The sequence below is a fragment of the Monodelphis domestica genome, chromosome 4 (assembly GCF_027887165.1).
Source record: "Monodelphis domestica isolate mMonDom1 chromosome 4, mMonDom1.pri, whole genome shotgun sequence".
In the NCBI taxonomy this organism is placed as follows: Eukaryota; Metazoa; Chordata; class Mammalia; order Didelphimorphia; family Didelphidae; genus Monodelphis; species Monodelphis domestica.
The window spans coordinates 182148242-182160757 of NC_077230.1; the positions used below are offsets into that span (position 1 = coordinate 182148242).

At 38.5% G+C, this 12516-nt stretch overlaps 1 protein-coding gene across 1 annotated transcript in view; it reads left to right on the top strand.

Moving 5' to 3' along the window:
- Window positions 1-5531, top strand: part of DCAF17 (DDB1 and CUL4 associated factor 17) — a 33959-nt gene extending 28428 nt beyond the window's left edge. Inside the window, exons 12-14 of the mRNA XM_016433700.2 lie at window positions 49-132; window positions 852-1007; window positions 2137-5531. Coding sequence (XP_016289186.1) covers window positions 49-132; window positions 852-1007; window positions 2137-2262 — 366 coding nt within the window. The 3' untranslated portion in view covers window positions 2263-5531. The remainder of the gene's footprint in view (window positions 1-48; window positions 133-851; window positions 1008-2136) is intronic.
- The last annotated feature ends 6985 nt before the right edge of the window (window positions 5532-12516 follow it).

A 12516-nucleotide genomic window follows, 5' to 3' on the forward strand; every position in this document is an offset into this window, starting at 1 on the left:
GCATGTGTCTAAAGTCCATCATATCTGTTTCTTTCCCTGAAATCTTAGAACAAAGGCTTATTAACTGTAACAGCCTCTGGACGAGTGGTGAAGAGACGTTTTAATCTGTTGGATGATGACCCAGAACAAGAGGTAAGAATTTAACCATAGGTGATGAATAGAACTGGTTTGCCATAACATGCGGATTTTACAGATTCATGCCCCTAGTGTAAGAGACCAGGACTCACTAGGTCAGGCTGCCAACTCAGGTGCAGAATTGGAATGAAATAGATGCTTGTAGCTCATGAGACAAAAGACCGTTACTTAGCCATTGCAGAAGGACAATGAATGCAAGAAAAAGACATGCTGGGGAAGAGCACATCCTCATGTGTTCTCTTTGAATAAACTTTCAGAGCATTTTTAGCTCTCTACTAATAACCCAGAGAGAATTGACCTCAGTGCATAGTTAATCTAATCAGGCATTAATAAAACAGGCAAGATGGGGGTAACAGCTAGACACGACAGCCAGACTCTTAGAGTGTCTATAAATTGTTCTGTTCCTTCTTTCCTGAGCTTGTTCATGCTTGCCTGCTGTCAACACAGAGAAATTTGATTATTTTCTTGTTGACATGCACAGGGAGTCGTAGCTCCTGAGAGCCCAGCAGGACCTTCACAGGGTGTTGCTTAACTGTGAAAGATCTTATGATTATGATATATTCCTTGATGCAGTAATGGGTATGTCTGTCTGCCCCATCCCTCTCCTTCCTGCCTGTCCTTCCTACTTATTTCTCATTAGAAACAGAATGCTTTAAGTAACACAGTGATCACATCTAAATAACTAGAGTCAACTTTTCTCCCTTACACATGACCAGACTTTCAAAATTGTGGACTATGAAGATGAGTTGGATTTGCTCTCGGTGGTGGCAGTCACTCAACTGGACACTGAAGGGAAAGCTCACCTGGATTTCCACTGTAATGAACATGGGACATTACTCAAGAGCATTCCATTAGTGGAGTCGTGGGACGTGGTAAGTAAAGGCCACTAAAGCCAAGTCTGGCAGCCTCGTCCTTTGTCTGACGTTTATGGCAAGGGGTGTCTGCCACAGTGTTGCATACAAGCCAGACTCTTTCCAGTGACTAATGAAAGCATGAACAGAATCTAAAATCCTGCAGGAAGAGGACAGCAATTACTTTTTCCCCAGATGGGGTCCCACTTCTTTATTTTCTTTTTTTTTAAACCCTTACCTTCCTTCTGTGTATTGGCTCCAAGGCAGAAGAGTGGTAAAGGCTAGGCAATGAGTGTCAAGTGACTTGCCCAGGGTCACACAGCTAGGAAGTAGCTGAGGCCAGATTTGAACCTACGACCTCCCGTCTCTAGGCCTGACTCTCAATCCACTGAAGCACCCAGCTGTTCCCAGGAATCCACTTCTAAAGGGAGAGTTGTGTTTTTCCCCCTCACTTAACATAGAACTTTCTGGTAGCAAAAAAAGATGGAGAGAGTATGTTGAGGGCAGCTAAGTGGCACAGAGCACTAGGCCTGCAGTCAGGAGGTCCTGGGTTCTGATATGGCCTCAGACACAAGTTGGAGTTGTTACTAGGACATAGAGTAAAATAAAGAAAAAAAACACTAACATCTTGAGGCAAGGACCTTGGCCATCTATATAATTTCTTTGATGACTTTCTGGATTGTATCTGTGAATATTGAAAAAGATGTCATTTCCTCTGTAGCATGGTTGCTGCTAAGTACATATTTGAATGGCAACTTGTAACAGAAAGAGTATTTCACTATAATTCAGAGGGTCTGAATCTGAGTTCTGACAGCACACTGAATAGCTATGTGACCTTGGGCAAGTCACTGTAACAACTTAGAATCTGAATTTCCTAATCCCTAAAATAGAAATAGCATCTTCCTTTCCTATCTCACAGCACTGTTTTAAGAATCAAGCAGAATAATTTATATAAGAGGCTTTGTAACTATAATATGTAGTAAGTGCTTATATAAATACTTGTTGGATTTGATCGTTGAATATATAATTATATTTGATGTTCTGTTCGTTGGTCTCTTCGGTTGAGATTTTAATGGAAAGATGTTTTGTGGCACTTTAAATAGGGCTCTGTCAAATGAAATTTCCATTCATGTTGTTTTCTCAATTATAGACATACAGCCATGAAGTTTACTTCGACAGAGACTTAGTTTTGCACATAGAACAGAAACCTAACAGAATCTTCAGTTGCTATGTTTACCAGATGGTATGTGATGCTGTGGAAGAGGATGAAAAATGAGCAGTTGTTAAAAAAAAATTTTTTTAAGAACAAGAAGATTAAAATAATAATGGTAATGATGGGGTAAGGAATGGAGAACAACTTTACTCTTCGAGTTGAAGCTCCTGAGACTTTTGACAAGCATGGAGCCTTGGTTAAGCCCAAATTTGAGCTTAAAGTTCTAGCTGACTTTCTTGCAATATGAGCCCAGTTTTTTCCTTTCCTTGGTGGCAACTAGAGGAAAGAATATCTTTAGCAGGAAGCAATGTTGTACCTTTCCATGTTCTCATACATGCCACTTACCCCCCCCCCCCAGCATCTCTTATACCACCACATTGCCCCAGTATAACTCAAAAGAGGCAACCCAACAGTCAGATGCAAGCTGGGTTTTTGCCATCCACAGATTTAGAGGCAAAGGCCTTGAAGAGATCCATTCACATGGAAACTATGTCTCCCAACTTCCCTTCCTCTCTCACCCACCTGCCTCACTCATCCCTTCCTCCTACCCCCTCCAATCCCCCACAACCCAAGAATAAATTAGAAATGATTGAGCATACCTCTTCTAGCCTCTGTGCCCTGAGATAGAGGAGATGGATAGCTACGGATAAAGACTTATTTTTGAGCCAAAAATGCCTGTTTGTCAGGAATTTTTAAAAAAGTTTTACATTTGTCTTATAGGAGCTATATTTGTATAAATTATCCAGATTAGGTGCTAGTTCCCAGATATATACTCTTTGTATTTTTTTTATTTCTCACAGGGTGCTAATTATTTGTATCATAGGCTGCTCCAACAAGTTTTGTTATGAATCTGGATTTGGAGAAATAGGGTCTCTTTTTTTTCTAATCATATAATCAAGTTAAATCTTGATAAATACATTGTAAAATGTTGCTGTCACAGATGGAACATTTGGACCTTGGCCATCTCCACATTTGGTGGGTCATCTTCAGCCCCCATTTTGTCAGAATTCTTTTGTAAACAACTGCTTCACACTAATGCAGTTGATTGGATATGCCCTTCATACCAGCAGCTCTTTTTACTTCAGATGTCATATATAAAAGTCCAGGAAATATCACAAATGATCTGGGTAAGTTCCTGAATAGTTGGAGAGAATGAGCCTTCTGCCAGGTTTCTCTAGATTAAGATAGTGGAGCATTCATCCTTCTCTGCGTCATAACAGATCTGAGTCAGGTCTTGGCCATCACTGAATCACATCTCCTTTGTTCAGGATGTAAAATAAAAGGTATTCTAAGTAATGGGAGGAATTTTGTATGATTCTTGTTTCAGAGATCCAATTGCTTGTTTATCTACATGTTCCACATATTTCCCTAGTTCAGCTTCAAAGACTGGTATTGGAAAACACAGAAGGGAAGGAAGTAGCCAGGAGAATCATAAACATACTCAAGTGCAGGAGAATTTCAATATGAGAGTTCAGCTTTGGTCATTTAAATAAATACCTTTAACATTCTTCTTGTCCAGATTTAGCCTACTCCCATGGACGAAGGATATCCATCTTGCCTTTAAATTCCACCTTTAGAAATTTGAAAATAAAAACCAAACCTACAAGCATTTCCAGGGCTAAGGAAAGACAGGTGTCAAACCCCAGCTTAATGGGGTAGGTAATAGAATTTGGAGGTTAAATAAAAAGCTAACTCCCATTGTAAAAAAAATTGTCCTTTATTAAATAGAAAAGGAAATAATTTTCTAACCTGTTTTGAAATTAGGAACAAGAAGAATAGAGTGAAAAAAATCTTTGTGGCTCTATATACTATTGTAGTAATATATAACTCTGAAATAGCATGAATGATTGTCTCCTGTGTAAATCTTACTCAATGAGATTATAAAAACTAATATATATTGTTGAATTATAATATTCTCCTGTATCTACTAATTGAAGGAACCATTCTTCACACAGTGTGATATATAATAGTATTTAATATGTAGCTTCTGAGGAACTCAGAGTACTTTATAGACATACATTTGTTGGTAGCAATAGGTCAAGATTATGATTATTATGAAGCAGTGATGCATTTACTGTCTGCTGGTGCTATCCCAAATATAATTAAATGAAAACTATATCGAAGCACAGATCAGCCAAATGAATTTACAGACTGAAAGTACAAGAGGGAACAGGAAGAGAATATCTCCATGAGAAAGGCAAGCATGAGATGCCAGGGGAAAAGAGAATAGGGTTTTGATTACCTCAAATCATATTTAAGAACAGAACTCTATGATCATAATCCTTTTCTCAAAAGTGTTTCAGGGAAGCATAGCTTTACATCACAGATGGATCTAGCTAGGCTTCAAAGTCTTTGCTGAATTCAAAGATAACAAGCATTTATTAAGCACCTACTATGTGTCAGACTCTGTGGTAAGTGCTAGGGATACAAAGAAAGAAAACCCCCCTCCAAATAAAACAGTGCCTGCTTTCAAGAACCTCATAGTCAAATCTTTCCCTCAATGAAATTTAATTGTTTATTTTGCAAAAAGTGTTTTTGTAAGATTTTATGTTGACTTTTTGTTTTGAAAAAGGTTGTCATTAACCTAAAGAATTATTAATCTAAAGTAGAATTACTGGGCTGAAAAAAAAATAGACTATAATAAGTCACTTAATAACCATTCCCTCACCTTTCTGAGATCTTTCTGAGATTTTCTTGACTTCTTGACATCCAGGTGTAATAACTAACCAAAAGTGATTTCTTCTTTATATCTAAGCCAAGTGCTTTATACAACAGCCCAAACCTATTTCCTCTGGCTCTGTCCTGAAATTATAACTCTCAAGCTGACTTAGAGTAAGCAATACTAATATAAATCGATACTTTGTCTGGAGTGAAAAATAGTGCTGGCTCTGAAAATAGAAAACCTCAGTTCAAATCCAACCTGTGACAGTAGCACTACGAGTGTGACTTTGGGCAAGTTATCTAACTTCCCTGGTCTTTGGTTTCCCTTTCTGTAAAATGAGTGCTGCCCTAAATGCCTTAGAAGTTTCTTCTAGCTCTAAATCTATGATACTGTGACACATACATATATATATCTGCACATGTGTGTGTGCATGTATGTATGTATGTATAGCTCTATGCATAGTCAAAACCAAATTGAACCACATTTTAATGAATATTATCATAATCTGATATGGATACAACAAATTCTGTTCACTGAAGAATCCCATGGGCAGAGTCCCAATCCATTTAATGAAAATGTTGTCTTTGGTATTGTATTTATATGATAATTGTATTTTGAAGACCTAAAGGGTGTTATATGGTTTTAATAAAATTTTATATATTTTTTAAAATGATGTTAGTTGGTGATTTGGGGGAGGATCCATTGTTTCTGTGTGGTTTTTGTTTTTGTTTTTGTTTTTGCAGAGTCCTTCCTGGTCACATTACCAAAGCTTACATGAAATAAAATGAATTACTTTGCAAGGTAAAGGGAACACTCTGGGAGGAAGGGCAGTGGTGATCCAGAGCATCTGATAAAGATGACCAGATGTCCCAATTGGGCTTTGGCCTTGCCAGTATTTGACTGAGGACAGAATTAGGAGCAAGGGGTGGAAATTACAGGGAGGCCAAATCAGGCTAAATATCAGCACAACTCCAACAATCTAGTTTCCTACTCACAACAGACAATTCTTGTTTAGGTAGGGAGAGGTTGGACTAGAAAGCCTCTGAGATCCTCAGGTACCATGAAACCAAGGAACTAATGGGAGCAGGCTAGCAGGTAACCCTCCCCCTTTCAGGTAACATTTTAAGGAAACAAATAATGTATATTAAGCACCCACTCTGTACCAGGCACTATGCTAAGTGTTTGACAATTATTATCTCATTTGATCCTCCAACAGTTCTAGCAATTTGAGGTTTGAAGAAAGGCTGAGGGATTGGTCTAAGGTGCCAGACTTATGAGATGCATATTTTAAGCATCTGGCAGCTTTGTTCTAGCTTCTCTCAAATCATCCCATATGAACAATGCCCTCTATTAACATGTAGAGCCAGCTCTGTCTCTAAGCTCGAGAACACATGTTAATGTAGAGACATTAGTATGAATCTTAAAATTGCTCAGACTATACCTTAGAAGATTTGGTTTGGTTAAGATATTCCCCTATTGTAACAATGAAGGTACTTAGTCAGGAATGTATTGAGAACTTTAAAATTACTCCACCCTGCTCAGACAGTGCCTTAGGGGAAGATAAAGTTGTAAACTGATAGAACAATGAAAAGTCCCCAACTCATACTTGTAGTAAAGCTAGAACCTAAAGCTAGGTCTATTTTTAGATCTAATACAAAAGGGTTCTAAGTACCTATAAAGGTTAAATTAATCACTAAAAGGTCAAGCAATTTACAAAAGGCAAGAGGTGTGAAGTTTTAGTCTACTCAGAGAAGGTGATAACAAAAAGATGTGAACTAAGAATGGTCAGTCCTGGGGAAAACATCTACTGTGACTGGTAGATGTGAAAATTTAGGGGAGGTGACATAAGAGAGATTTCTCTTTAAAAGGACCTGGCTCTCTGAACTTAAGGGGAGTTTGGAGTTAGTTGGAGGAGCTGGGTCTCTGAACTCAGTTCAGGAGTTGAGGATTTCAGTGAAGGACTGGACTTTTGCTTGGGACAAATCTTGTGGTGAGTGATTAAAGACTGACTAGTCTTTCTTAAGGCTCAGGCCTAGGCCCTTCATACTATTTTCTCTTATTCTCTTTCTCCCTTTACTTAATTCCTTCATTTGTATTAATTAAAATCTCCATAAAACCCAGCTGACTTGGGTATTTTCACATTTGGGAATTTTCCCATGGTGACCACTTATTTTTTATTTAAATCAAGACACTAAAAATTATCTTTACAGTTTTGGCAATTCACAATCTTGAAAACCATATTTTCACAGTTACATTAGGTAGGCTGGATTCTACAGTGTGTGGAAGGGATGAAAGGGTAAGAAGACTGGAAAGTAGGAAGGGGGTCAGGTAGTGAAGAGTTTTAGTGATACAAGACAGGTTCAGAAGAGAGGGATCCCCTGGGAGTCATGTGCCTAGAGATTATGACAACTCATGGGAGCTGATGAGGGCATGAAATCAAAGTATAGAGAAAGAAGAGAAGAGACTCCAGGAGATAGACTCAGAGTACTCCTAGAATTAGGGGATGTCCTATGGATGATGATGCAATAAAGAAGACTAAGGAGGAACAGTCAAACAAATAAGAGAACAAAGAGGAAGCTATTTCATGACAGCCCAGAGAAGAGAGCATCTAGGAGGACTGCATGGTTACCTTTGTTAAAAGCTGCAAAGGAATACAATGAGCCTATCCACTTCCAGAGAAAAAACAATTGGAGTTGGAATACAGATCAAAGCATATGATTTTTCACTTGTTTATTTGGGTTTATATTTTGGGGTTTTGGTTTTATAAGATTACTCACAAAAATGAACAACATGGAAATATTTTTGTATGATAATACATGTATAACCAAATTGAATTGTTTGCCAACTCAGGGGGCCCCGGGGGACAGAAAAGAGCAAAGAAGACAATTTTGAATCACACAACTTCACAAAACTTATGTGGAAATTTGTTATTATATGTAATGGGTAAAAAAATTTAAGAAAATAAATAAAATCTGAACTACAGGGGAAAAAAAGCTAAAAATGATGACTTTTTGTCTAATTCAATTAAGAGAGGTATCCTGGACCAAACTGAAAGGGATTATTAGGAATAATAAAGAGAGGGTAAGAGTTGGTTTTAGGAAGGTGGTGGTGTTTTTTTTTTAAGGACTCACCAATCATTATATAACTATTCTCTTTAATAATAATAATAACTAGCATTTATAGAGTACTTTAAGATTACTGTCTGCACTAGAATGTCCCCTTGATCTTCCCTTCCTCTTTGGTGCCCTGTGCAGTCATCTTAAGTCATCCAAAGATTTGTCACTGTCTCATTTTTCCCTTCTCTCTTAAAAAACTTAACTATTTTGCATCATATTCCCTCAGGCTCTCTAAGTGTTTTACAAGAAAATATTAGGTTGCCTGATGAAGTCCTATATTTAATCTTGCCTTATGATGATCAGTTGAGGGGAATGAGAAATTAGACCTAGAGAAGACTTGGGGAGGATAGGATCTTAAATATTCAAGTATTTGAAATAAATCACATTGGAAAAGGGAGTAGATTTTGTCTAGCTGCAAAATTCTTTTACAAAAAGTTCATTGTATCCTTATAACAATGCTGGGAGGTAAGAACTATTATTCCCATTTTACAGATAAGGAAACTGAGGGAAGTAGAAGTGACTTGCTAAGGGTCATAGTTAGCTAAGAAATGTCTGAGACAGAATTTGAACTTATTTTCTTGACTTCAGGTCAAGTCCTCTATCCACTGTACAACATAGCCAAGTAAATTAAAAAAAAAATTTTTTTTTTTAAAAAAGCTAAACATAAACTTTGTGATGTTCCCATCAAAAGTCTCCAGAACTCAGGGAAGCCCAGGCTCCACACCCATCCTCATTGACTGCTGGACTTTAAGCCAATCAAAAGCCTCCAGAGGACAGGGAAGCTCAAACCCCCAACAACCCTCCCCCAGAGACTACACCAAGAGATCTTCTGTTAAAGCTCCAATTGGGGAGACTGATAGAAGTCCCCAAAAAACAAAAAAATGAGAGGAACAAGAGCACAGAAAAATACGGGGAGTAAAGAAGGGGTGACTTTGAGCAAACAACAGAAAAAGAAGAAAGAAACTACAATAGACAGCTTCTACTCAGCAAACGGAACAAAGGAGGAGAGATCAGCAAATGATAAATCAGAAATCCCAGCAAATTGGATACAGGTTGTGGAAGAACTCAAAACACAATTAAGAGAAGCTGAAGACAATTGGGAAAAGAACTTAAAAATTAAGATAAGTCATCTGGAAACAGAGGCACTTGAACTAAAATGAGAAAATAGTGTCTTGAAAGCCAAAATCAACCATCTGGAAAATGAGGCAAAGGAGATGAAAGATGAGGCAAAGAGGATGAAAGACGACCTTCAAAGAAAATCAGACCAGAATGAAAAGGATGACCAAAAAGCCAGGGATGAAATCTAGTCTTTAAGAACCAGAATACAACAACTGGAATTAAGTGACCTCATTAGGCAGCAGGACACTATAAAACAAAACGAAAAGAATGAAAAAATTGAGGAAAATATGAAGCATCTCATTCACAAAACAGATGATTTAGAAAATTGTTCGAGAAGAGACAATTTAAGAATCATTGGTCTACCAGAAGACCATAACGAAAGAAAAAGCCTGGACATAATACTACAGGAAATTATTCAGGAAAACTGCCCCGATATCCTAGAACAAGAGGGGAAACTGGAGATTGAAAGAACCCACAGATCACCTCCTGTATTTAATCCCCAACTGACAACACCCAGGAATGTTATAACCAAATTCAAAAACTATCAGACCAAAGAAAAGATATTACAAGCTGCCAAGAAGAAGCCATTTAGATGCCACAGAAACACAGTGAGGATAACACAGGATCTGGCTGCATCCACACTGAAGGCCCAAAAGGCATGGAATATGATATTCCAGAAAGCAAGGGAACTAGGTCTACAACCAAGAATAAAATACCCATCAAAACTGACTACATTCTTACAGGGGAAAGTATGGTCATTCAACACAATAGAAGAATTCCAAGCATTCGTAAAGAAAAGACCAGACCTGAACAGAAAATTTGATGTCCAAGCACAGAACTCAAGAGAATCATCAAAAGGTAATTAAAAAAGTGGGGGGAAAGAAAAACAAAACAAAACAACAACAAAAAAGGTTTTTTTTTAAGAGACTCAATAAGTTAAAATGATATGTATCCCTATAAGAAAAGAGGTCATAGGTAACTCTTAAAAACTGTTGCTATCACCTGGGCAGCTAGAAGAATTACACTTAGAGGGAAGAGTGATAAACTGTATAGGATGAAAGGACAAGACATAAATAGGTATATAGATATATGCATGCATAAATACATATACATGTGTGTGTGTGTATATATATATATATATATACACACACAACCAGAGCTAAAAAAAAAAGGTTAATAGTAAAAGAAATGGAAAAAGAAACAAATAGGGGTAAATTTGTATGTCACAAAGAAGCTCATGGCAGGAGCGGGGAAGAACATCAACACATTGGAAGGGTAAAGAGGTTGGAGATAGGAAATACTCAACTCTTATGTGCTTTGAAACTGACCCAAAGAGGGAAGAACAATCTAATCCATTGGGGCAGAGAATAGATTTGCGCCCTATAGGGGAAGAAGGGCAAAAAATGGACTGGTGGGGAGGGAAGCAGTACAAGGGAGGAAGAGAGTGGGGCTTTAAAAAGACTACAGGGGGAAATAAGGGGAGGAATAAGAAGGGAGGGGGGTAGAAAGGGAAGTAAAATAAGGGTGTTAACTTGGGGGACTGATTATAAACAAACATTGGTATAGAAGGAAATAGTGAAAGAAGAAAAGGCAGGACCAGGAGTAGAAATCAAAATGCTGGGAAATACACAGCTAGTAATCATAACTCTGAATGTGAATGGAATGAACTCACCCATAAAACGCAAGTGAAAAGCAGAGTGGATTAGAATCCCAAACCCTATCATATGCTGTCTGCAAGAAACACACATGAGGAAGGTAGATACACATAGGGTGAAAGTAAGAGGATGGAGCCAAATCTATTGGGCATCAACTGATAAAAAGAAGGCAGGAGTTGCAATCATGATATCTGACAAAGTCAAAGTAAAAATAAATCTAGTTAAAAGAGATAGGGAAGGTAATTACATCCTGATAAAAGGCAGTATAGACAATGAGGAAATATCTATACTCAATATGTATGCACCAAATGGCATAGCAACCAAATTTCTAAAGGAGAAACTAGAGGAGCTCAAGGATGAAATAGATAGAAAAACTATACTAGTGGGAGATCTGAACCTTCCTCTATCCAGACGAGATAAATCAAATCAAAAGGACCCAAGTGTGAGGTCCCCTGAGATCAAAATCCTGGCTCAGGAGCCATCTCATGAGTTGACACCAGTCATCATGGGATGGAAAGAGGCCTGTGACTTCACGCAATCCCCAATAGTCCAAGGCTTTAAGCATCAGAAGGGTTTTCCCACCTATCAGCATGCTTTCATTCACGACGCATATCCCTTCGATGAGAATAGCATCACAGGGCAGCTGCATCTTGTTCCCACTCAATGATAATAGATCTCCAGGGACCAGGTGGCGGGATTCCACCTCTAGGATATCTTCTGAAAGTTGGAAGGGACAGATATTGGGTTTGGATGGCTTTCTTCTCCCAAAGGAAGCATTGATCACCCACCCAACCAGAGTCAATGACAGTTATTAGGACAGAAAAAGTGAAAGGAAAGGCTATGACTGCTCATCCCTAAAAGCTAATAGAAGACTACGTGGCGAGGAAGAGGGTGAAGATGAAGCTTGTCCCTGCATCAACATTTACATCCCAATTTCTGTCCTGTTTTCCAAGAGATGGGATGACTGGGTCATTCCAATCTAGAAGGTAACTAGGAATAACTAGGAGAGACTCACCTTTTCTCCTGCACACAGTGACCAGGATGCTATTATGAGATTCAACTAATTGGTGGAGCTTTATGGATTACTAGAAATGCAGATGTGGACACAGGAAATAGTGTTAATGCTTTGGATGTTCATTCTAGTAGTTGGCCTTGGCATGCCAAGGTGGAATATTATGTGCCAAGCAACTGAGTCAACTCTCCCCAAGGATCAGAACAGAAGTCTCACAATTCTGACACTAAGCCTGATCAAGTCTTTCTGTGGGGATCAAGGAAGAGATAGAACTAGAACTGATCATAGAGAGGAATCCCCCAGCATTCCCTATACCCTCAAAAGAGCTTTTCAGAGATCTGGAATTAGGCAAGTTATGCTGAATTAATTCAACCTGATTCAATTCAGCTCTCCCTAAGCACACCTATTCTGTTCCTGTCCATGTGCTAGATGGGACAGCACAGAGACAAAAGCAATCAAGGCCCTGCCTTTGAGGAGTTTGCATTCTATTAGACCTTTCCACTACTGCCAAGTACACTAGTGTAGTGAATCTTCCATGACCTCATGGGAATAGAGTTCCTCTTCACAGGTGTTTGTGACATACTATTCCTGCTGAGTATGCCAAAACAGAAATCTCAGTTCAGGGCTGCATAAACAGTTCCAAGAACTCCTGATAATGGGTAACTCCCCTGTTCACATTCCTGGGGAGGGCTGGTTGTTTCTCTCCAGGAAAGCCTTAAGTCTTGTGTGCTGTATACAATAAACGTTCATTAT